The sequence below is a fragment of the Microtus pennsylvanicus genome, chromosome 16, assembly GCF_037038515.1.
Source record: "Microtus pennsylvanicus isolate mMicPen1 chromosome 16, mMicPen1.hap1, whole genome shotgun sequence".
Lineage (NCBI taxonomy): Eukaryota > Metazoa > Chordata > Mammalia > Rodentia > Cricetidae > Microtus > Microtus pennsylvanicus.
In genome coordinates this window covers 44,514,344-44,540,339 of record NC_134594.1, presented here as the reverse complement: position 1 = coordinate 44,540,339, position 25,996 = coordinate 44,514,344, and the positions used below count along the sequence as shown (strand labels likewise).

The 25,996-nt window shown below is 37.4% G+C and overlaps 1 protein-coding gene across 1 annotated transcript in view; it reads left to right on the top strand.

Moving 5' to 3' along the window:
* Window positions 1–23,861, top strand: part of Glrb (glycine receptor beta) — a 57,272-nt gene extending 33,411 nt beyond the window's left edge. The window contains exons 4-10 of the mRNA XM_075950489.1: window positions 737–804; window positions 11,071–11,300; window positions 11,408–11,490; window positions 13,102–13,242; window positions 17,053–17,205; window positions 20,722–21,014; window positions 22,182–23,861. Coding sequence (XP_075806604.1) covers window positions 737–804; window positions 11,071–11,300; window positions 11,408–11,490; window positions 13,102–13,242; window positions 17,053–17,205; window positions 20,722–21,014; window positions 22,182–22,478 — 1,265 coding nt within the window. The 3' untranslated portion in view covers window positions 22,479–23,861. The remainder of the gene's footprint in view (window positions 1–736; window positions 805–11,070; window positions 11,301–11,407; window positions 11,491–13,101; window positions 13,243–17,052; window positions 17,206–20,721; window positions 21,015–22,181) is intronic.
* Window positions 23,862–25,996: the final 2,135 nt, after the last annotated feature.

The window sequence follows — 25,996 nt, the reverse complement described above, 5'->3', positions numbered from 1 at the left end:
TCACATGCCTACCGCACATGGCTTCACACCTGTTTCTCATCAGCCGTGCTTATGAGGCTAAAGGCTAAATTCACGTGTTCTCTTTGATAGGCACAATGAGTTAGAAAAGAAAGAAAATTGCAACATTATACCTCGGTTCTCACTCCATGAACTTCCAAATTATTTTCCAACAGGTCAGACAGAAATCTTTATAATGGCTCCATTACAAGTCTGATTAGCTTTGTGCTTTGATGAAATAAAATGGAAATCTAGCAGTTATCAGTAAAATTCCTTGAATACTGTGATAGCAATTAATTTAAAGATTTGAAATGATTAGAAAATGCAAGAAAATTAAACATCTTAAAAGTAAATTTTACAGACTAATTTAGTAAGTATTTAATTTAGTATACTAATTTAGTAATTAATTTACTAAGTATTAAGTTATGCAGGTCTTAATTAAAACACGTATTACAGAGTTTATGCAACTGAAAGAGGAATATTTATTCAAGTTAAAAAAAAGAAATATTTCTGAATAATGCATGCCAATAAATATAACTGAAGTTAAGTTTCATTTGTCTTAAAATTTATATTCAGAAAATGAAATCAATAGCAATTGTCAACATGTTATATTAAAAACAAAGTTTTTGCATGGAAATGTATGTTTTAAGATGCAAAAATTAAATAAGTATACCATATTATAAGAATTATCACCAAAGGTTTTACAACTGCTAAATTTATTTTTAATTTTTATTCATAGGTATTCCTGTTGATGTAGTAGTCAACATTTTTATTAATAGTTTTGGATCCATTCAAGAAACAACAATGGTAAGATGATAATTTCGTAGTTATAATCCTCCACAGTCACTCCACTAAAACTGAAAACTATGGAGTGTGGAGAAAAATGCGCGTAGCCTAGCGTGGAAAATTACAAATTCCCAGGTTGTCTTAAACAAGACCTTTCAACACCTATGTAATTTTGCAATTCAAATTTAGCCTTGAAACTTTCAGACTTAAGAAATATGTATTCACTCTGAAAAACTGTATGCTGTCTGGGGAAACGTTTTATGTACCTAAACATTCTCTCTCCCTTTTCTTCTCCCTTCCCTCCCTCTCCCACTTCTCCCTCTCCCCTCCCTCTCCTTCTCCTCTCCCCCCTCCTCTCTTCTCCTTCTCCCTCTCTTTCTCTCTCTCCTCTCCTGCTTCCAGCCCCTGTTCCTCTGTGAGTGCACACTTGCATATGCCCATTGACTTCTTCAGTCATTCCCCCTTTGTCCTTATTTTTTGAGACAGGCTTTCCACTGAACCTGAAGCTCACTGATTCAGCTAGATTCAGCAAGCCCCAGGCATCCTTCCATGTCCACCTCCCTAGTACTGGGATTACAGATGTGGACCACTGTCTGCTGGCTTCTTATGTGGGTTTTTTCAGGATCTGGACTCAAACCTTTGCGTTCATTGTGAACACTTTATAGAATGAGCCATTGCCCCAGACCACCCCAACCAAGAAGCCATTTGAATGAGAAGCTCATTGAGACATTCTCCGGTCTATATGAAGTAATGAAAATTCCCAGGAAGCACTCTTTCCTTTTAGTTTTTAGATGTGTGAATTTGTAGGTAACGTTTTAAGTTTGGGGAGGAGTCTTGTTTTCCTTTATGCTAATTTTGAGAGAACTGGGATGGCCAATGTGGGAGAAATTATTTTCCTAAAACATGCCTGAAATTCCTGGCAGAGGAACAAGCACAGAGGATGAAGGGGGAGCACTGTCTGCGATCCTGAAGAAAACAGAAGTTGTAGATTCTCTCAAGTATGAATATTTTAATTGGCAACCTCTACACACATCTTAAAAAGCCCTTCAGCAAAATCTACACTATGTTCTTGCTCTCACAAGCAGGTGTTTGTGTGGAATCCTCTCCTTTTGGACAAGCAAAATACTGAAGTGATACTGATTAAGTTGGAAAAAAAACTTTCCTTTTTGTTTTATTTCTTGGGATACTTATATTTTAAGTGATGCTGGCAGGTTTGATTATAATGGTAGTAGAGCTACTACAATATTCTGTAATCTTCCAGAATATCTCAGGCTCAGACCGCGGAAAGAATGATCTAAAGTGCTTTGTCAGGAGCCAGTTTCCTCCTAAAATCATTACAGGAACCATCGCCCTGGGGAGTCTGCAGAGAACCCCACACCCCTAATTGTGTTAAGAATGGTTCTATTGACAGAGCCTACCCCACACCCAAATTGGCTGTTAATGAGAGCTATCTGTTAGCGGAACCCACCCCGCATTCTAAACTATCTAGGGAACTAGGTGTGTCAACTTCCAGGCCTACAGTGACCTGACTGAAGATAACCTCCTGCCTACGTGACCAACTCGGACCATGTGACCAACGTGAACCACGCGGCAAGAGCCCAGAACCCTGTGCCCATCCCCCAACTCTTTACTCTATATAAAGCTATACCCCATCTGTAATAAACGGAGGCTTTGACAAACTTTGCATAGCCTTCTTCCTCTTTCTTAGCCCATTATCTTCCAGGTAGTGCCTCTCCGTGACCCTGGAATAACTGAACTGCCAGGCGGGCTACTAACCCTAGACTAAGTAGCCTGCCAAGGCAATCAACAGTGCTTACTCCATTTTTAGCTGCAGAGCTGTAGTATTTTGGTATAATAGACCAACTGTGTTGTGTTTACTTTCTAAGAGGTTTAGTAGCAACTGTGATGGGTTTATTCTTGTGGAAGTTCATATTTCAGCATATATAAGCTCCTCAGAAGTTGATAGTCATAGTTAGATATATGGTATACATAATGCATACACACACATGCACACACACATACACACATGTATATATGTAAAAAGAGTGAGAGGGAGGGAGACAATTATTGAAAAGACTTGGGATTGAATCCAAGTCTCACTTAAACGGCATAGATGTACATTACAGGTCACTAAAACACAGTGTTTTATACAACTCTGAAAATATACTGTCATTTGTCACTTAGGAGAAAGGTGTAGCTCTTAATTCATTTCAAAGATGTTTCATCAAGACAAACTATTCATTTTCCAAGAGTAAGAGATGGTTTTTGAAAGTGAAAATTTGAGGGTTCTGTTTGGTGTCCTTGGTCTCTGCATTCCATCCCTGTACCTTAGAGTTCACCCTTGGCCCCTGAAACTAATTATAAAGCTCTGCTCTCAAGAGTTGGCCTTCTCTTGGAAATATTCTGACTCTTCTTGTTGCTCATCTTGTATCCGAAAACAGGTCTATAAACTCTGGGGGCAGATAATTAAATGGTCTGTTTTTGATCGTTGATTTTTTTTTCATGTACGTGATGTAACCCAAGTGTTTGACTCTGAGACACATTTATCAAGTAGATTTGTTCTACTCCTCAATTGCTCTTATCAGTGCTGGCTTCTTATGTATCTACAAAATTTTAGAGGTATGTCTTTTGAGGGTGTCATATATACCTTCTCTGGACATTTGCTAAGTATTGTTGCTTATCAGGAAAAGATATACCTCTCTCTCCTCTCTCTCTCTCTCTCTCTCTCTCTCTCTCTCTCTCTCTCTCTCTCTCTCTCTCACACACACACACACACACACACACACACACACACACGTCTTCTAAGAATAATTGTAACTAGACCGACCAGTCCTTCTGTTTGTTTTTGTTTTTTTATCATGAACAGTGGTCATAAGAGATAGAGCTGACTCTGGAGTCATTCAGGGGGAATTCATACATGGGCAGGAGTGACAGCAAGTTAAGGGTGACAGTGATGGCTGCTTAGCGAAAGCAAGCTAATAGAAACACAATTCTCCCCCAAGCAAGCTGGGAAAGCAGAAAGATTGGCTTCATCGTCATGTTGCTTGCATATTCACAACAGTGTGATGCTGAATATTTGAGTTGTCACCAAAAGACTTGAACTTGAGCCTCCTGTGTCTTTGTTGTGTGACACCTTGCAAACAGAAGAGACTAAAATACAGAGCGGCAGTGTTTTGGCAAGCCTCCTAAAGTTTCAGTGATGATAACTTGTTGCTTGTCTCACTCTTGCAAGTGGCTAGAACAGGTGCTAAAGAGCATGAAATAGCTTCAACGGGACTTGCAGTTTTGTCAATTAATGAACTAGACTCTTCCCTCTGAGAACAATAGAAACCTTAACATTTTGGAAGTCCAACATTTCACCCACTTATTTTCAGGATAGACAGTTAGTTGTTTATTCAAATCTCAATGCAACACATGGAGCTGGGGGCTGGATAGGACATTAATGGCCTCTAGTCAAGTGGCAGACAGATGTGGGGGCGGCTTCTGAAAAGAGAGGACAGCTCTTCCTCCAGTGCATAAAATACGCATAGCAACCTTTGTCAAATGCTCTCAACACTAAGGAGGTGAAGCAGGGGGTGGGGGGATTCTCCCGGGTTGTTCATTCATTTGTTTTTATTTTGGATGTTGCTGCATAAACTAAGTCATCTCAATATCTTTGCAAATTGAAGTTGTGTAGTGAAGGAAGCTCCACACCATATCAGTCTTCCCTGCCCTGTTCTCATCTCTGTGAAGCTGTGCCTTTCTGGCCTGTTGTTTGGTCTCACTCTGGGTCTCTTTATACCGACTTCCAGCGTCTGTGTGGTTTGCTTGCTGCACCTTACGTTGTCCTAAGCTGCCATTACCGATGCTGTAAGTGATAATTGCTGACATTAATAGCGACATCACACAGAGCAACAAACAAACATTACCTCCCCAATGTGAGATTGCCAGAAGGAACGATTCTGCTTTCACCGCGTTCTGTGGTACTGTTTGTGGCAAATGAAGTAAGAGCCCTCAAAGCCGTGAGAAGATTGTCTAGGAAACATGTGCCCTGCAGTCACACTGTTGACACTTGTTGATTTCTCTGTTTGTTCCCTGCCGGTTCCCTAAGACAGTGGGTTTTCTTAAATAAAAAGCGAACCATTACCCACTGTGGAAAATTGGGTATCATAGCTGATTGCAATATTCCACGCACGAGCACTGTATCTCATCAGAAACACACAAGAGCTCCTTCATGGAAATAAAAGCCTGTTTATACAATCCATTTTCTGTCTTTAGGCCTTCTTTGTAATTATGTTGAATTATTGCTATGCTACAATTCACGGTCCCGTCAGGTTTCCTATGCCATTCTGCTGCATGACTTTCTGTGCTTTTAATAATAGACTTCAGCTCATCCTGGGCAACACAGCTGTGCTGCTTGTAGAGAAGGAAAAGCATGTTTGAGATCGACTTAAAGAGCTTATTTTTAATTCCTTCCAACTGCTCATCTTTGTTATTTGATTTTACCTTTTCTTGTATGTATAGATTGAAAATCTATTTTAAATCCATTCTTCAAAGTCCATCTCACAGTACTATTCTTTATATTCTGTTATTGGTTTTCCAGCATAGTATTGTTTTTTTAAATAATACCATCTTTCAATTTTTCTTTACTTTTTTATCCGATTAATTTTGTTTTCATGTTAGGTATAAAATCAGAAGTTATAAATAGTTTTCCTACTGATTTCTTTTTAAGACAAATCCCCACACTGTATGTGTGTGTGTGTGTGTGTGTGTGTGTGTGTGTGTGCATTGCTACAGTATGTCTTTGGAGACCAGAGGAAATTATGAGGGAGTTTTTCCTTTGTGTGGTTTCCAGCCATTAAACTTAAGTCAGCAGGCTTGGCCACAAGAGCCTCTGCCTGCTGGACCATATCCCTACTCCCTTGTTTCATTTTAAATCCTTAGTCTTCAAGGTTTCCCCTGTGGTTTACCATTGCTGCCCCTGTCTTCCATGACAGGAAAGAGGCTCTGGTGGTGCCAATGGACAAGGAGTGTAGCAAATACTGTTAAATTTATAATCTTAAGAAAACGAGTGGCTGGTTCATTGCAGTGGTCATTGGTACCCGCGAGAGATATGATAAAAGAGATAGGAAGATCAGAGTATTGATCACAACCATAGTGGAGAAAACATGGATTGGAATGCCATGTGGAAGGACCATAACCTAAAAATCTAGGTATATACTAAAGCTGAAAGAAGGAGAAAAGAATTATGTCCTCAACTTCTGAGACAAAACCAGCCTGGTGGACAGAAAGCTAGAGTTTCCTGTGGTTATTTTGATATTTTGTCTAAGACATTGAGATTATGATATTTCCCTCCACCACGTTTTTGTTTGACAGCAAATAAAACATTAATACATATGTTTCTGAATGTTTGTAAATAATACTTTCATGGAAGTAAATCCTGCTGGAGGAATATGTGATCAAACAAAATGTATTCCTTGTCCTGCTAGAGGCTTATCCAATGGTGTCTGACTCTGTGTGTGCCAAGTATGTCCCTTGATTTATACTGAGTAATTTCTAAAATATATCCTTAAAGTAAATCATACTAAGAAGTGAAAGGGGATCTATTTAAACATAAATCTTTAAAATTACAGTATCTCTTTGGCAAAGTTACTCTTTTAGTGCAAGAAGGTTGAAGGAGTAAATTTGTTTTTAATGGTTTAAGTTTGGTTTTCTCTGTCTAGTTAGTCATCATTGTCAGTTCCTAGGAAGGAAGTTAAGTTTGACACTTGAAGACTGTTAAACTTTAGCACCTGTCAAACTACCACAGACTTTGCCTCTTCTCTCCTGTATTTAATAGAAATATGCTGAGGGCTGTCTGAACACACAGTCCCAGCAGGTTTCTGCTTGTCATCTACCCGCTCTTCAGGTCCTTCCAAAACTCATGTATGTAAACTAAACACCAGTGCAATCGCATTAAGAGGTAGGGCCTTTGGGGATTGAAAGGGACTTAAGGTGGAGCCGTCAATAATGGCATTCATACCCATTGAAGGGGACCAGAGGGAGCCTGTTTTCCCATTTCATTTTGTCCATTTGTGAATTGGACAAATCAAGAAGTTGCTTTGAGGAACAGACCTTCATCTGCCTTCCAGTCTCAGAACTGTGTACAGTACCTTTCTGTTCCTTAGAAGTTGCATAAAGTATCGTGCTCTTACAATAGGAATGGATAAAGATGCTAATCTCAAACGGTTTTTAGTCTGATGTTAGTAGTCTTAGTGAGGAATCGCAAATACAAACAGGGAATTGGTGCAGGTCTGGAAAAATGTACATATTAATAAAATTAAAATAAAAACTTCAATAGAACTTACTAACAAACTTTAAAAAGTGGTATTTTTGAGAAAAATCAGTGAAGTATGAATTAAGAGTATTTAATTAGTATTTTCATAGCCCAACAACTCTCATGGGAAACTTCTGGTCGCACAAAAGCCTGTATTTGGCATCACTGTGGATTATGTTTTAAGTAATCATTGACAGAACCTTAATTATAAAGCCGCCAGATGCTGCAGTTGTTGGTCTTCATTTCCTTGCACACTAATTTCATTTTCCATCACAATGTAAAGAAAGGAAATGAGTTAACGATTACTAATATGGGAACCAGGTAAAAGTGAATCACAAAAAAAGAGTTTGCCTAATAAATTTTCTGAAATAAAGATAAATAGCCCTACTACTAAAATATCATTAATGAAACATAACTGGCTTTAGTGTCTCATTGTGACGTCTTTTATTGCCTTAGAGAAACAGTTTAATTTGAGTGTTAATTGGTACTGAGAATTTGGAGAACATCCATTTTCCAAATAATGAATAATAGTGAGTTACTTAAAACAAGCAATGGGTACTATTTGTCAACAAGCGCTTTAAAAACAATCAAGCCATTCCTCGTGGATAACATGCTCTGTTTCTGATGGAAATTGGTTTATCACAAAATAAGCGATAGCGCTATAATTATTGTGATGGAGCAATTAAAAAGGAAAAATGACCAATTTCAAAGAAAGTTGGTAGAGAATTTGAAATGCCAATAACTAGTTTTGCGTTAAGCATTAAACAAATGAGCCAGGCGGTGGTGGCACACGCCTTTAATCCCAGCACTCGGGAGGCAGAGACAGGCAAATCTCTGTGAGTTCGAGACTCACAGAGCCTGGTCTACAAGAGCTAGTTCCAGGCCAGGCTCCAAAGCAAGTGCAGACTTTTCTCTGTTTGGCCACTCTGAAGAAGTGCAGATCTTATTTCCATGCTGCCTTTGTTTTAGTTATGTGTGCATTTTTTGGGTTGGTGTCTTCCAATAAGAGCAGCAGCTTCTTAGTGTCGTTCTTTCTGTATTGGTCTTTGTGCTGTTGTGCGGCACCTAGGGAGTTCAGGCCATGGCATGGGCAGTGTGTGGTATAACTACCATCATCTTCCAATCTCCAGGGCCTATGCCAAGCTTTCCATTTGCACGCCTTTGATGCGTTTCCATTGAAGCACTTGTCATTATTCTTTTTTCTCATGGGATGAGTCACACTCTGTTCTGTGGTTCAGTTCTGCACAGTTCTGACTCAGTTTCATTTCTATTTAAGATAAATACATTTTGCTGGTCACTCTCAGAGTAGTCCCTGGGTCCTCAGAGTGGGCCAAGCAGGGAGGAGAGGGACCTTTTCTCCTACAGCCACCCAACTGTGGACTCAACAAGGGTCTTTATGAAACTTCCTCTTGCCTTTCCTCTGATCAGATATCAAGAAGAGAGATTTTTCCTGCCACTTAGATGTTGTGTAGACCTCAAGATCCGTGTCTGTGCACAGGCCTGCTCAGTGATGGTGTCTATGATGGTTCTGTGTCTTTATTTCATTTTCCTTTGGTTTTTCCTCTCCCTCCCTGTTGCTTTGGCTGCCATGAGAATTTGCCTCTTGCACTAGGCTTCAACACTCTCCTCTAGGAATTATCTGGTTCTGAGAGTCAGGATTGAATCTACTGAGGCTCTTCCCCATTTTAAGCTGTGCATCCAACTGTCTCCATTTGAAGGCTGTCTGCCTCCTCGTTGCAGGCTTAGGTGCCATAAGGATCTTGCCGTCCTCCTCCTCAAAGCTTTGTGCCTGTCTTTAATACTGAAAGTGTTTATCTGCATCTTTCACCTCATATTCTAGCTGCTCTCCAACTGTCCCCAGTTTATTCCACAGAGATTCTATCAGTCAGTGTCTGGGTGTCACTTGCTACTTTCTGCTTCCAAATTAGTGTCATTTCTGAAAAGTTGTTTGTAGACAGCAGGCCTTGATTGATACCTGATTTTCCTAACAGGAGGGTTTTGTTTTTTCAAGATTCCTGATGCTGTGTGGGAATTTTCTCTGGACTCTGCCAGTGTCTGCTGATAGAAATAACAAGGAGAAACACTTTTAAAACTGTTGTAGTTGCTCTTTCAAACGTTAATTTTGCATGAATTAGCCCTACAGCTTTGTAAACGGGTAGGATATAAAACTGGGATTCCAGAAGTATCAGTTTGTATGTGGAAACTTCAATATAATAAATAATAAATCTTGAACTTTAACCCAAAACATTAAAGAGAGCTTATTCTGTAATTATGCGAATTATGCTGAAGTTAATTAAAGGTTAGCATTGCCTTAATCCCTCCAAGATATTATATTGAATGTTATTATGAAATATTGATATAATATCCTAAAAATTAATTAGCAGCAAGCAAATTGGCAGACATATCCCAGAAGGTAATTGTTTTAGTGTAAAGAATGCTAATGGGTTTTTAGAATTGCTATCTCTTTATGTATATGTACTAGCCTATTAAAACAGGAAAATCTAATATTAAAATAAAATAGGGCTTCCCTGCTCTGAAAACCTGCTAGGCAAGTTCCTGAAGCTGTACACAAAAGATGGTGGGAGACTCTGTAAGTACATGCTACTCTAAAATGTTATTTTGTCTATTCTTCATTCATCCCACTTCTGGCAATGATTTGATGTGTAAAATAGTAATAAAAGTAGAGGAAAACAATTGAAGCCAGACTGTAATGGTAGCCAGGTATGAGACAGGAGATATGAGTGCAGGTGGCTATGAGGTGAGCTCTCAGTTCCCTGGCCTCCAGACAAAAGAGCAAAACAGAACGAGACACTTAAACATTACTCTCCTGCAAAAGGAGGTTTTTAAAAATCTCTAATGATTAGGTGTATATTTTTGTAGTGTGCTTCACTAAATTTGCTTTCCGCATAGGAACTAACTAGAAAAGGATGTGGTCGTGGTATACCAATTAAAAAATAAATCTCTACGTAATGACGACTCCATCTGGGAGAGTTTCCTAGCAGTGTCATAGACTGAAGACGGGACTGCAGTGTTTCTTGTATTGACCCTGGTTAAGAAGGCATTATCTATAAGACAAGGAATGCATATTTAAGTTTATGAGCTTAAATATATATTGATGTGATGGTGTCCCTTAGCAAGGCACAGCACTTGAAGAAGGTGATTAAAATCATCTTTGAATATAGAACTTTAGAATGTCAGTGATTTGGGCAGATCATGTCAGGGATGGCCAACAAATTGAGATGAAATGTTTTTGTGTGCTTAGTATGATTTCAAGTTGAATCCCATCCTGTGCTTCGGTAAAGTACAATGGCCAAAATTTTATAGGAAATTATCTTAGCATGAGGTGTCTTAGTCGTGAAGAGGAAGTCATGAATGAGTGTGGGGAGTCGATATCTACAAAGTTTTGTTAGAAGCATTGTGTCTCCTGGACGTTTGGAGTTGTCCCAGCTGTTTTAGTAAGTAGTTACTTAATGTTCTTTTCACTTTTCCATAAGCCATAATTTATAACAGCTCTTCACTGTTACAACTAATGGTTTAAATGTATATAGGATTGCATAGGCCATATGCAAATTCTAAGCCATTTCATATAGAGAATCTGAAATCCACATGAAGTCTTGGAAATCATTACTAGTAAGTATCAAGGAACAATGGAATATGTAGAGTTATTGTATGTTTGTATGCACTTACTTACATTTGCTATTTTATTACTTACTTTTCTACTTAACAAAAGACAAATAGAAATGTTTTTCCTCTGCTTCTTATCTATTCTTAGTTTTCCCCTACTTTGAGAGCAGGGAAAGAATTACTGGGATTTTAGAAGTTCTCATCTTTAGACAATGCTATCACCTGGCCAAGTGGAATTGTTTGTTAGCTGGTAACAGTAAAAATGCTTTTGTTGTTGAGAAGAGCTATAAACATACACATACATGCATTTGTTTTAATTTTACGCAGCTATATAGATATAAGCATGCAACATGCTTTCTCCCCTCCAGGACTACAGAGTGAACATTTTCCTGAGACAGAAATGGAATGACCCCAGGCTCAAGCTCCCTAGTGACTTCAGGGGTTCCGATGCGCTGACCGTAGATCCCACAATGTACAAGTGTCTGTGGAAGCCTGACTTATTCTTTGCGAATGAAAAAAGTGCCAATTTTCATGATGTAACCCAAGAAAACATCCTTCTGTTTATTTTTCGTGACGGAGACGTCCTTGTGAGCATGAGGTACCCTTTTATATTTAATTCCTGTGTGCTTATATTTCCTTTTGTCAAATCAGTGTGCCACATAAACGCATATTCAATGATTCCAATTTCTCTGCCTCTTCCCTCAGGTTGTCTATTACTCTGTCATGCCCTCTGGATTTAACTCTGTTTCCCATGGATACACAACGCTGCAAGATGCAACTTGAGAGCTGTATGTAAATAAGGCCATAAATCCTTATATCTAGATGATATATTCTATTAGTTAGTATCTATAACTGTGGAAACCATAATGCTTTTGGTCATGTTAATACCATACTAACTATGGTAATCTTGGAGATGAGAAATCTTTCTGTTGCTGGCTTTTTAGCGAGTTGACATTGGTCAGTGTACTTCTTATTCTAAAGACTAGACTTAGTTAGATTAGTAATGCAGAGAATATACACAAATTATGATCTTCTAACAACATAATTTCTCTGATGTTAGTATTTTTGTCATAAAAGAGACCATTGAAATACACTTAAACCTAACCAAGTGCCTTTCTTAGGGAAGTGAAGAAAAATTATGTTTTATAAATTGCATGTCTTATGTTCCTATGATTGTATTTTATAGTATATAAAAGACATACTAAATGTTTTAACTGTAATTTTCTGTAAATATATTAATTAATTTTCTATGATAAATGTCTTTATAAAATAATAAATCAGAAACCTTGAAAAATGAATATATTAATATTATAAAGAATCTTTAGCATGGATGCTTAAAGATTAAGCTATTTCTATGAATAATAACTTTATAAAATATACTTGTATGTTTGTATGAGTATATGTTTAGTAATTTTTTTAATAGACTAAAATAAATCCTAACTTTTAACAATATTTCTTCTTTTCTAATAGTCAGATTATGTTTTGTAAGTCTATGCAAAGTTTCAGTACCATATATACATACAAACCAGAGTATATTTAATACATATTTACTCAATGTTCTCATTTGATACACTGTGTAGGATTTCAGAAACTGATGGTCTTTGAGATCCAATGGTAGGTTAATCTAGGATGTAGTCCTGAGTTGTTGACACATATCCTAGATCCAGGCCCTGGACTCCTGGTTACTTTAATGAAGCTATTATGATGTTCGCTTGGGTACAGTCTTACTGCTTTTTTGTCATGGTGCAGTTCTTTCAAGGAACATTGTAGTTATTTATTTTAAATCATACCTGTTTTAAAACTTTAGCTTTGTTTTATTGTTTTTGGTTTTTCTTTTAAATTTTGTTTTGTTTTTGGGAGATGTTACAAGGGCCAGAGGGTGGATGCTAGGGATGAGGTTGCAAGGGCAGAGGGTGGATGCTAGGGATGAGGTTGCAAGGGCAGAGGGTGGATGCTAGGGAGAAAAGTGGGATCAGAATGTATGATGTGAAATTCACAGAAAAATCAGTAAAATCAAAAACAAAGTTTAAAAGAAAAATAACTTTAGGCACATAGTTAATGATTGAAAATGGACTTAGGCAGAAGCAGCAAATTTTTTATCTCTCATTGATAACAGTTGTGAATGCTGATCAGAGAAGAGATTTTCTATACTTGGTGACCTTGGATTATATCTGATTTTGATGATTATTCAACCTTATATTTTTTATAACGATGACATGTTATTGTTAAGCTGATATTTTGTGCATGACCATAGAGTCAAGTGCTATGAACTTTAAATTACAATTCCATAACAGCATGCCAGGCTTTCCCATATTTTCTATGTGTAATATGATTATTAAAATAACAAGAAAGTATTGATAAGTATATTTCAATCAAACATGTTCATGTATTTATTATAGTTGGTTATACAACCGATGATTTGAGATTTATCTGGCAGTCGGGAGATCCTGTGCAATTGGAAAAAATTGCTTTACCTCAATTTGATATTAAAAAAGAAGATATCGAATATGGCAACTGTACGAAATACTATAAAGGCACTGGTAAGTGATATTTTAGGAATTAAAAGTAATGCAGGTTTCAATGTTTTGTTTTAGCTTTAATATAGACTAAGGAACAGAAAGAGGAGCAATGATAAAAATAAGCTAATTGTAAGAAATGTATTCTCCTAACCGCACGCTAAAACCTTTTCCACAACGACATTCACATAAGATGACTTACAATAATGGAATCGATTGCGTTTTCTCCATGTAATTCTGTTGGTGAGAAGTTGTCAATATTTCATTATAGCAATGAAATATGGTAATGAATATAGTAATGAAACAGACTCGTCCAGGAAATGGTTTTCATAGATGTTGACAAGTTTCGAAAGCTTGCCTTTGACACTAAACAGTTGCTATAGTACAGTATAATCTGTCTGTGTTCATCTGTTGTCTGGTGGTCAGTTTTATTTATGTGGCAGTTTTCCTGTCTTGTTAGTTCTAAAATCATTGACCTTGGTGTACATGGGAGGCAGTAAGAGTGTGAGATACTTCAACAGCTGTGAATATTCCCTGGGTAGTGTTATTTGTCCAGGTCATGCAATAACTAATTTTAAAAAGCAAAACAAACCAACCTCAGTCATTAAAGTACAATAAACTTTTGGAGAAACTACAATAGTCAATCCTCCACTCTCGGAATATATAGCACTCAGCCTTGGCAGTGGCATTATCAGCTGTAGGTCACTGAACAGGTTCGGCAGTATTCGTACATTTCACTTCACAATATAAAATTAAACAATACAGAAACTTAATTGTGGCATTATTGGCAATGATCATGTCAACTTGTAAGCTGCTTGTAATTCTGTATTGAAAAGGAAGTCATAGCAAAGGTATCCAGAACTAGATGGAAGCTGAGTTTATGATTTTAGAAGCATTTATAATATGCAAAAGTCCACTATTTGATATCATCAAAGGGAAAAATAAAAATCAGAGTGAATTAACAAACTGCATATATACAGTCCTATAATAAATACATGCAAGACTAGGAAATTAGGTGGTAAACATAATTTAATTTCTGGTTGTTGTTGAGTACATCTGTTGTTCAGTATCAAGTATATTGATAAGATTATATACTTTTATGGGTAGACTTAAAGTCAAATATAAGAACATCATAAATACAATAGTAAAAGTTCCTGGACTTAAATATAAAATAATCGATTTTTTTTTATTTCTTAGAAGGAAATAAAGGCATATTCTGCAAAGAAACAGTTTAGACCAGTGGTTCTCAACCTTCCTAATGCTTCAAACTTTTAATACAACTTCTCATGTGTTGGTGACCCTCTGCCATAAAATTATTTTGATTGCTACTCCATAACTGCAATGTTGCTATTGCTATGAATTATAATATAATTATATCTCTGTTTTCTGATAGTCTTAGGTGACTCGTGTGAAAGGGTCATTAGACTCCCAAAGGGTTCACAACCCACAGGTTGAGAATGATTGATATAGAGAATTGCTATAGAGGTCCTGTGAAGTTCTCCGAGAGGTTTTATTTCTTTTATTAATCATGAATACAAACTAACAATCCTATCATCTACAGAAGACAGCATAAGTTTATAGCTAACATACTTTGGGCATTTACCAAAGTATTTATCAGATTTTGTATCGATATTTATATAAATCAGAAAAAATATATTGTTTGGATAATATTAACGAAACTTTCTAAAATTAGATAGCTCAAAATATATGTGGCACTAAACATGCATACTTGAATAAAACACACGCACACACAGTAGTGGCAGAACTTTAATATGTAATGAAATTTTGACCTGGCATTTGCTTTACTGAAATGATATTGTTCCGTGATTAGCAGACAGTGCAGGCGAAGACCATGGGGACACAAAATGAGACGAGTTAAATCGGGTGCCCGAAGTGAATAATGAAAGAAAATGACACAGGAAATAGAAAGTAAATTGAAATTTCCAAATGCACATTTATATCAATTAACTGCCCACCTGCCTCTCATAAATATAACAGACTAGAGAAAGATCAAACAGGATCAAGAAATGTTTCTCATAAAAGTTTACGAAGCAAATCACTGTAATACCCAACATGCCTTTTCCTGCTGGATACATAGGCAGCTCGTGAAGTCCCCTAGTGAGCGCGTTTATGAAAGGACATGGTGGAGCTTAAAACACACGACATACGGCATCTAGTCAGGCAATTTTTAAATACTGTGAGGCAGAATGTAAATTTTCATTTAAGTTATATTACTTTTCGGTGACTATACACTACTGTGTAGTATATATGCTAATGGAGTATGTAGACCATACATGTGTTACTCTTCATTTCATGTGCAGTCGGTAAATGAAAGAGTGCCCATCTCGTTGCTGATGTGTTGGTTAGCATTTGCTCCCGTTTCTACCAGCTAATTGTTTGTGTTCCACATTGATGTTGCCACCGTCCTAATCTCCCTGAGATGGCATTGGGTTTAATTCATAATGTGAGCAGAACAGCATTCCCACGTAACTTATGTGAATATCCTTTTTAGTTAAGACTTAAGATTGTGTTTATGGAAATCCTGCCAAATATGTTATGTTAGCGTGTGAAACATTTTTGTTTTTTCCGATTAGACTGACTGGGTAGATATGATTCTTTAACTACAAGGCAGTGGGACATGGCATTATCCTTCTAGCTCGTTTCATTTATGGATTGTTTATTTGTTTCGATGTTTTAAAGCAAGTATGCACAGTGTCAACTAAATACAACTAAAGGTCCTTTAACCTTTGTTGCTATACACAACCTTACTTTTATTAAATGGCAGATGCCAGTTTTTATCTAAATAAATTATTTTCACTGGGTGTGGAGGTGCATGCTTGTAATTCCAGAACACTCAGGCAGAAGGATCACAAGTTTGAGCTTAGCCTGGTCTATATAGAACTTCTTGCTCTAAACAATTAAGCCATTTAAAAAGTAAGCATTTTATATAAACTATTTACCAAAAGGACCAAAATATTTGAAAAACAATTCCTTACATGAAACTATGTTTTCTTTTGGAATATTGTAAGAATATTCCTGTAGCCTCTCTCTCTCCCTCTCCTTTTCCCTCTCTTCCTCTCCATCTCCCCCTCAAGACAATAAAAGCCATCGTCAGGGCAGACTGCCAGGACTCATGAATGAATTTTGGAGCTCCTTGGTGTTTGGAAGCTCTAGAATGATATTCTATAGCAGTTTCTGCATTTTTCCTAGCATGAAGAAAACGAATGTCCTTTCCCAGGTAGAAATTTGTGAGCTTGGGGTGCAGGAGGGAAAGGGGTGAAGAGGCACATCCCACCTGTCTTGCATTTTCACAGCCATGGGGCCATCACAGGAAGCTTGCTGTCCCTATGGCCTGAGTGAATGTTTACCCAAAGTTTTCAGGGTTAACCATACTTGGGAGCTCTTGGAGATAGGCATCCTTTCTCCAGAGGAAGGGTTCACATGGCTGAACAAGACTCGGTCCAAGAGGGTTTCCTCTTAGAATTAGCCTGCTGCTTTGAGTCGGGGCTCATGTCTCACTGGTTACTCTTCTGTGCTAATGTTACTTCAGAGGAAAAGTTGAAGGGTTGCAGGCTCTCACACCTCTGTAGTGCTACATCAGCCACAGAGCAGCATGTGAGCTCTGCTCCTAGGTATCACAGTGAGGCGGTGGAGGTCAGGGAAAGCATACCCCACCACCCTTTTTATGAAATGTCATCAATGAAAGGAAAATGCTTTGCAGTGTTTACTTGGCCAAATTTTCGGAGGTAGAAGTGTCCTGTGCCTTGCAGATCCTTCTGACTTTTGATTCTGTGTAGCTATGACCCTCCCACCTGCCACTTCTCTGATTGACAGGCTACTACACTTGCGTGGAGGTCATCTTCACCCTGCGAAGACAGGTTGGGTTCTACATGATGGGTGTTTACGCACCAACCCTGCTGATTGTGGTCCTATCCTGGCTCTCCTTCTGGATCAACCCTGATGCTAGTGCTGCCAGGGTACCCCTGGGTAAGCCTCCCTGCTTCTCTGTCACCATGGCTGGTTGAGGACCCCATGCTGAAAATGTGAGGCTCCAAATGTTCCAAATGCAACAAGTAGAAAATTACACACGTTTGCTTCCTGGGAGAGCACAATAAAAACACCGTGTATTCAAAACATATAAAACTAACCTCAGGCTTTGCATTTAAGGTGTGCATGTAAATGAAATATAAATGAATATTTTTTTGGAGTTGGGTCCTATTCTTAAGACTTCTATAAATACATACAAATATTTAAAAGTATGAAAACTCTGACATTGGAAGCTCTTATGGTCAGAGGCATACTAAACTGTGCTCTTCTATGCTGAGTGCATTACCAACTCCTGTTCAGTGATGATTGCCTGTTATTTGGAGGGAGGCATCCTTCAGGATTGGATGCACACTGATCTATATTTTCTCAATGTTTTTGCAGTTGGTAATTAAGTTTTTCTTTTCCTATTCTGAGAATTGTGCAGGAGTTGATTTATTCTATTTTTTTCCAGTAAGTACTTATTGACTGGATGTAGTCATGCACCACTAAAATATAAAATTTTCAGTAATGCCAAAGTTAAAGACAAATAATCACTTTGTTGGAAATTATTGTAAATAATATGCATCTCAGACACAGAGGCGATGGAATCATACTTACTTGATATTTCATCAGTAATGGCTGCGTGCATGATGGTGCATACCACATAGCCTACATGTATAGCCGGCTTTCCCATATAAATTTGTGTAAGTACACTCTGATGTTCCCACAATGACAAGGTAACTTGATACATTTCTCCGAACATATTTTCATCTTTAAATGGCATTTGAGTGTCATAGTATGATCTATTCCTAAAAAAAAAAAATCACTATGTAGTGCCGTTCTCTTTCCTTTTAATGCTCATATCCTACAATTTACTATTTCTAAGACTGTTGACAAAGAAAGACCGTTGTGCAGCCATTTGAAAGTTGTGTTTGTTTAATGATTCATAAGTATTTGCATCAGCCTGCGATAAAGCTCCCTGGTAAAGAATGTGCCATGCATATGTGAAGTCTTGGGCTCCATCCCCAGTAACCTTTGCCTCTCCTTCATGAACACTGATTCATGAGAAAATAAGCAAGAACTCTTTCTACAAAGAAAGTAGGTAAATAGTAGGTAAATGTCAAAAATTAACTCACCAAGGCCAGCTGGCCTGGGTCTGGAAAAGCCTGGGATAAAACCGGACTCTCTGAACATAGCGGACAATGAGGACTACTGAGAACTCAAGAACAATGGCAATGGGTTTCTGATCCTACTGCACGCACTGGCTTTGTGGGAGCCTAGGCAGTTTGGATGCTCAACTTACTAGACCTGGATGGAGGTGGGGGTTCCTTGGACTTCCCACAGGACAGGGAACCCTGATTGCTTTTCGGGCTGGGGGGGAGACTTAATTGGGGGAGGGGGAGGGAAATGGGAGGCGGTGGCGGGAAAGAGACAGAAATCTTTAATAAATAAATAAATTAAAAAAAAAACTGTCTATGGATCAAAAAAAAAAAAAGAGTTTGACTTGGAATGTTTGGGAATTTCTCATTTTGTGTGTTTTCAGAATCTCACCAAGACCTCACCATAGGAAAAACTCTGGTATACATGGCCTCCCAGCAAGTGATGGCCTGCTAATCTTAGTTTTGTTCTTCTTTCAAAAAGCTTTTGAGTGTAACTCATTCAGAAATTATTTAAGGGAATGACTGAAGTACTGAGTTTTATACACACACATAGCTATATATGCATGCCTGTGCATGTTCTCTGTTTCACATACATATGTAAATATATGTATAGCCTAAATGTTATGTTTATGTAATATTGTAATATGTACAATATATGTACATTTAGAATATAAGTATTACATTTTCATATGTAATATATATATGCACTGCAGTTACTAACTATATATTGTTATACTGCTAACAGTATTCTTTGGACATTTAAATTTTACAACATATATTTGTTCTGTAGTGACTATTTGTTGGTATTAATCAAGAAGGTGTCAATTTAGTCATAAACATGAGTAACGATTGTTCATAAGACAGATTAAAACGTGTCAGCTTTAATGTGTTTATGTCTCTTGAAAAGAAACAGATACCAAATAAGTATGATATATAATACATAAGGTAGCGATATGAGGGAGAACACATGCTTGTCAGGAAAAAGTCTCCAGAAGAATAATTCTGTCTAAAGCAAGGGAAGAAATGAAAGCAATTCATGTTATCTAGGAGAGAGTAAAATGTGGACTTGAGTCTTGTTCACCAGTAATAGTGAGATCTGAACCCTTGGACACCTCTTATGCACTCTGTTGTTAAGGTTCTTACCAAGTCAGACAAGAAGCTTTTATGATCAGACTCCAATTTTGATTATTTATAACTTTAATCACTGCCGAATTTATTGTGGACTGATGGATGAGAGAAAGGTAGAAACGGGGAGAACAGTTAGGAGAGCTCATGGGGACTACTGACTGTCACCTAGGGCAATATTTGATAATATTCTAGACTATCCTAGACTTGTTTGTCAATATTCTACTTAGAGGTTAAAAAATATTGAAACCTATGCTGACTACTAAAGGTACAGCTCACAAATACTTTGCCTGAAATAGTAAATTCAATACCAATGAAGTCATTATTCCAAAAGGTGTTGATGATCTAAGCAAAAAAAAAAAATACAACCAATAGGGGGACTCTATGTGCCCAGTGAAGATGAGCATCTCTTTGTGGATATCACTGGAGGTTTCTTAGTTAAAGAAAATTGTATTTCACTACATCCCTCCTGATGGTAGAGAGAGGGAGAGGAGGGAGTTTGACAAAAGAGATGAGGAAGAGATGCAACTGCAGCAATCCATATTTCTTGTTCTATGCTTGCTTTCATTGTTATATATTACATACACTTAGTTATCTTATCTTGATTGCATGTGTGTTTCTATGCAATGTTGCATTGTTGATTTCACCTGTAGCATGCCTTTAGTATTCCTTTTCTGAGACTTTCTTTCTGTAATAAACAGAAACACTCTGTACTTTATCTTTTAGACATTATATTGTTAACGAAACAACAAGGACAACCAAGAACCAAAAAACGTATCAAAATTTATGTGCTCTAGTCTTCTTCATGGGCACCAATTTCTCATACAAATAAAATCTGTCTTTAAAAAAAAAAACTGAGAAATCAAACAAGGAGTCCAGTCAGAGAGTTCTGCCATTCCCCCAGAGACACTGTTGAATGGTTCCTGACATCATTGATCCTCAAATCAGATCCACATTGTCCTTCCAAATCTTGACTTACATTTACTTATTTCTAAACTGATGCTTGTTTACAAACATTTTCTGACCACAACGACTCCTTCACATAGTACCCTATATTTCTTCCAGGCTCTGTCTCTAAAGACACCTAAGGATTACTTGCTGGCTATTGACAGTCCTAAGAGAGTGATTTTAATGAATGACCAGTGGTTGTAGAGCATTTCACAGGCGTAAATGTGTCTCCTTGTGTTGCTAGGCATCTTCTCGGTGCTCAGCTTGGCCTCAGAGTGCACCACCCTTGCAGCCGAGCTTCCCAAAGTGTCTTATGTGAAGGCCTTGGATGTGTGGCTCATCGCATGTCTGCTCTTCGGCTTTGCTTCCTTGGTGGAGTATGCTGTTGTCCAGGTGATGTTGAACAATCCCAAAAGGGTTGAAGCCGAAAAGGCCAGAATTGCCAAGGCTGAGCAGGCAGATGGAAAAGGTGGGAATGCAGCCAAGAAGAGTACCGTGAATGGCACGGGGACTCCTGTTCATATCAGCACTTTGCAGGTAAGGCGAGTAAACCATGAAAGTGAACCGCCCATCCTTTTCTGTTCCAGGAAAGAGACATGGTGAAATAAATGGTGGGGCTGGCACTTGCTCTTTATAAATGAGAAAGAACCAAGACCAACATAATCTTGAAATTATTTTCAGAAAACATATAAAACATGTGAAAGACTACCTAGGGTAATATAATATCTTAGAATTTTGAAAGCTTTCCCCTGAGCTTATAATCACAGCTTCACTGTGATGCTCATCACTGAATCGGGAGATTTCTGGAATGTATGCATCCCTATTGATTAATATTGGATCAGCTTTAGTGAGAAGCCAAGGGACTTATGGGGCTTGCAGGACTTTATTTGGCTCTGAGACGTGAAGAGCCATGCTGTTGGTCAGTGACTCTCATCTTCCTACTGAGTGAGGCAGCTTCTGATAGCTGTCAGCAAGACTTCCAGGCTGGATGGCTGGCCCTGAGGGCATGTCTACACACTGCTAAGGGTCTGGCTAGCCTAGCCATCATGGTTGCTAAGGACTGGAGAGGCTTTCTTCTCTTGGTGCTGCCTTGTCACACATCATGGGCTTACAACCCAGTCCCAGAACAACTGGCTGCTTAACAATTTAGCTGTGCCTTGATCCTCAATGCTTAACAAATTAGCTGTGCATTCTTACTGATGTGATCAGATATTTAAGTCATCTGGACATTTTGTGGCTATGATTTAGAGGCTGACAGTCTTAGTGCCCCACCGTTTATTAATCAGCAATTCCGTTCAGAGACAGGAAAGCAAAGATGAAGGTTCTGAATTAACACTTAGAGTTAATTGTCTGTGCACATACCTCATAGTGGATCAAGGAAAAATTCTTACATTTTAGTATTTAAACTGAGAAAAGTCTTACAACCCCGATAGTAACCTAAATTGATGTAGCTTCATGCTTTATTTATTTATAAGTATAAAATAATAAAAAAATACATTTGATGGTATGATCCTTGTTATTTGGGCAAAATATCAGAGCCTATGAAATGTTTAATAATTTTAAATGTTTAATTAATCCAGTGGATTCATCAGTTGACTTTTGTTCCTGCTAATTTTTAAACTCGATTTAAAAATATCTTTTTGAAGAGATATATGTTTATAATTCTAAAAATTCTATTACACCATATTTCATTTATATGCTTAGGTTGGTGAGACCCGATGCAAAAAAGTTTGTACTTCTAAGTCTGACCTGAGATCCAATGACTTCAGCATTGTTGGAAGCTTGCCAAGAGATTTTGAATTATCCAATTATGACTGCTATGGAAAACCCATTGAAGTCAACAATGGACTTGGGAAATCCCAGGCTAAGAACAACAAGAAGCCTCCTCCTGCCAAGCCTGTCATTCCAACAGCAGCCAAACGCATTGACCTCTATGCAAGAGCATTATTTCCTTTCTGTTTCTTGTTCTTCAATGTTATATATTGGTCTATATATTTATGAGAAAACATTTCCATTTGTATGAGATACAATACCATTTCATTGTGACCAATGCAATTCATAATTGCTGATCTGTGAAAACTTGGCATTGTCATAGCAATATGTTGCACTTTGGATGCCACTTAATTGTCATAAAATACAGCACCTTACTTTTGAATGGCAGCATGATCCTGTAACGTCTCTGCTCCAAACATGAGCTAGATAGATAAATGTATGTATATTCAGCATAGTATTTTAGGACTCAATGAAGAGCAGGCATACTACATAATCTCTATAATGTACTCTTCAGCTACTGCTACTCTGTACCTGCAAACCCTTCCGATAACATGATGAAAACATGGCGTGCACGCTGAATCCCGTTATGGTGACCCTTCTAATGTATGCAGTGTCTTATATTCCCCTCCTCGTAACTGCCCAAGAAAGCCATCTTCTCCTTACCTATTTATCAATAGTATTATCACAGATTAAGCAAGATTGTATGGCATATTCTTTAAAGATTTTAAAAGAGGTAGAGCAGCAATAGTTATGCAGGCTCATTGAGAAAGAAAACCAAAATTATACATTTATAAAATCAGCTTATTTTTAAGTGTGCGTGTGTTGTCAAAATGCCAGATAATAGAACAGTAAGCATTTTTGAAGAAAAGAGAAATCGGGCCTAGTTTAAATAATACTGCATTCTGGCATATGACAAAGTACAAACAAATAAATGATAGATGTATTAATTAAATATTTTGGATAAAAATAAATGATTTAATCCACCCTAAAATCTAAATCTATTTTCATGCCTTTCATTTTCTGATATGGAGAGCATTAAGCGTAAGCCTTAAGAAGAGTTGCACATGTTTCCAGTCTGAAGGGAGCGGTGACATGTGGTTCCACATCACTGTCAGGCTCCAAGAGGAACTGCTAACATGAACTTGAACTGGAAAAGTCGTACTAATTGAAGAGCATTGAAGAATTTAGTTTGTTCGTTTTATTAAGATGCTTCTATATTTCAAGTAATTGTCAACTCTTTTGGGAATTTTTTTTTTTAATTTATCTGAATGTATTTGGATATGTTACAAAACAACGATTTAGTAAATAGAGATTTTTATTTAAATTCTAGACTTAACTTTTTCTTCTTGCTAAAAGTCTAGACATTGGGGGCTGACTAACTTTATCTTGTTCTTACCTGAAAACAACTCCTAAGTCCCATCTTCCAAGACCCGATTGTCTGACAGTGTCTCAGTGTAATTGTTTATTTATGTCTCAGCTAAAACTGCAGCTACTGGTAACTAACATTGTAAAGATAAGACCAGGAAAGTATTTTACATTCTTTTGTTCTTGCTGGTGATTTGTGTGGCCAATTCATGATGTAATGCATTAAAATTATTACTTGTGCAATTACCATTTGCAGTTCACTGCCAATTGATTTATTGAAGATTGTTTTTACTTAAAATATCCTCAATAGTTATAAAGTTCTTTTCAGTGGTATATATACGCTGTTGTCTTTCAGGACAATACAGTTATGACCATATGAATAATCTAGCCTGGCCATCTGAATAATTTTTAATATGTCACAAATAAAATGCTAATGAATTTCAAAATTCTACCAAGACCAAAAGACATATTAGTTTAATGGGATGGCAATGGAGAAAATACTACCTTGAATGTGTACCATTTTAAAAAATCTGTTTGTAATGATACTTTCTTACATTTGCTTTTATAACTTGGTTTCATATTAGGGACTCTGATCTAGGATATTTTTAAAAGATGTCTTATAGCAAAGGCAGTATCATTATATAGAAATATATTGGTGAAAGTCGTGCAAAATGATTTTTTTCATGCAATACAATATGATAGTGTCCTAATACCAGATCCTATCTTCAATCTATAGTCTCTCTCCACTATTTATTTTTGAGCTAAATGTGTTGATGTCTTACAAATCACACACATCTGCTTAGGACAGGTACATAGAATTGCTATACTTGCCTCTTTCTCTTTTTGCTTTCCCCCAGGGGACATGTGGTAGGATCCCAACCCAGACCTGATTTCAGTTATTTCCGACCTCTGTCTGACTTGAATATAAAAATTAATTTAGCATAACAGTATACAAAATAAGTGGTATTTAACCTTCCATTATTTGGATTTATCACATTATATGTATGGGATTCTTTCCAGGTGGAGACATGCTTACGGTCACATGTCTGGCGTGACTTCTGCAGGTGGAGACACACAGTTATATGTCTAACGTGACTCCTTTTCTAATACAAAACAGTATCCCTACAGTTATTTGTGTATGGATGTGGTTAGATAAGAGGTGGAAGCCCAAAGTGAAGTTGCTGACTTGGAAAACAGATGTGAAAAAATTGCCGTTGTTTCCATACATGTTTCTATAAAAGATACTAATATGTATTTACACCATAACAGGCTCAATACTCTCACAGAGCCAGTTCCTACCAAATTTCATGTTGTTGATCTAGCTCTTTTAATTTTTTTCCCACTTGACATGGTTCCAGAATATTTTCGGAGACGGCACTTTTGTTTTCCAGCTGCCCAGACCCTTATAATCACACAAAAACTATATTAATTACAACACTGTTTGACCAAGGGCTTAAGCATATTCCTAGCCTGCTCTTACATCATAAATTAACCCATTTCTATTCATCTGCTTATCAACATAAAGCTGTGGCTTACCAGAAAGGTTCTGACATCTTTCTCCTTCGGCACCTATATGGAATCTCTTTGACTCTGCCTTTCTTTCTCTATATATCTCTACTCAAATTTCCCACCTGACTTTACTCTATTAAGCCATTGCCTGAAACAGCTTTATTCATCAACCAATCAAAGCAACACATATACAGAAGGACCTCCCACATCAAGAATGTTTCAAAGAACTTGAAGAATTACAAAGAATTTCTGTATACCCCTGATCTAAAGTCTGCAAAATCCTCTATTCTCAAATATGCTTTGTTTCTCTCTCATCACTGTGTGTGCAAAAGAGGCTGCTTTTTAAGGCTGTAAAGGGCAGATAGGATGTCCTTTTACCCGCACAGCTTGTGTTTTCCGAATTGCACTGAGCTTTCCTTTCCTGACCGCAGAGACAGAATGAGTCTGCCCCAGGAAATGAACACTGATAAAACTCAGTCTTAAAGCTGCCTCTCATTTCTTGTTCATCTTCTTCACGAGCCAATCCATACCGTGTGTTTTATTTAATTGCCATGGCATCAATTTCTTTAACATTACTGAGGGCTGGAAAGACAGTTAGTGTGTAAGAATGTTTTCCAGTCTTGCGAGATCACCCTAGTTCAGGTTTTTAGCTCACAACCACTCCAGAGAATCTGATACCCTCTTTTGACCTCTGCAGGCCACCCCTTGTGGAATTCACATTCACATACACATAAATAAAAATATTTTTTAAAATTGATTATGCCACTCACCATTCAGCTATAATTAATGCCTTACTTTGGGCCTCCATGAACTAAACAAAACATTCTCGTATAAAATTATCATAAAGTTATTTATACCCTAATAGATTTTGA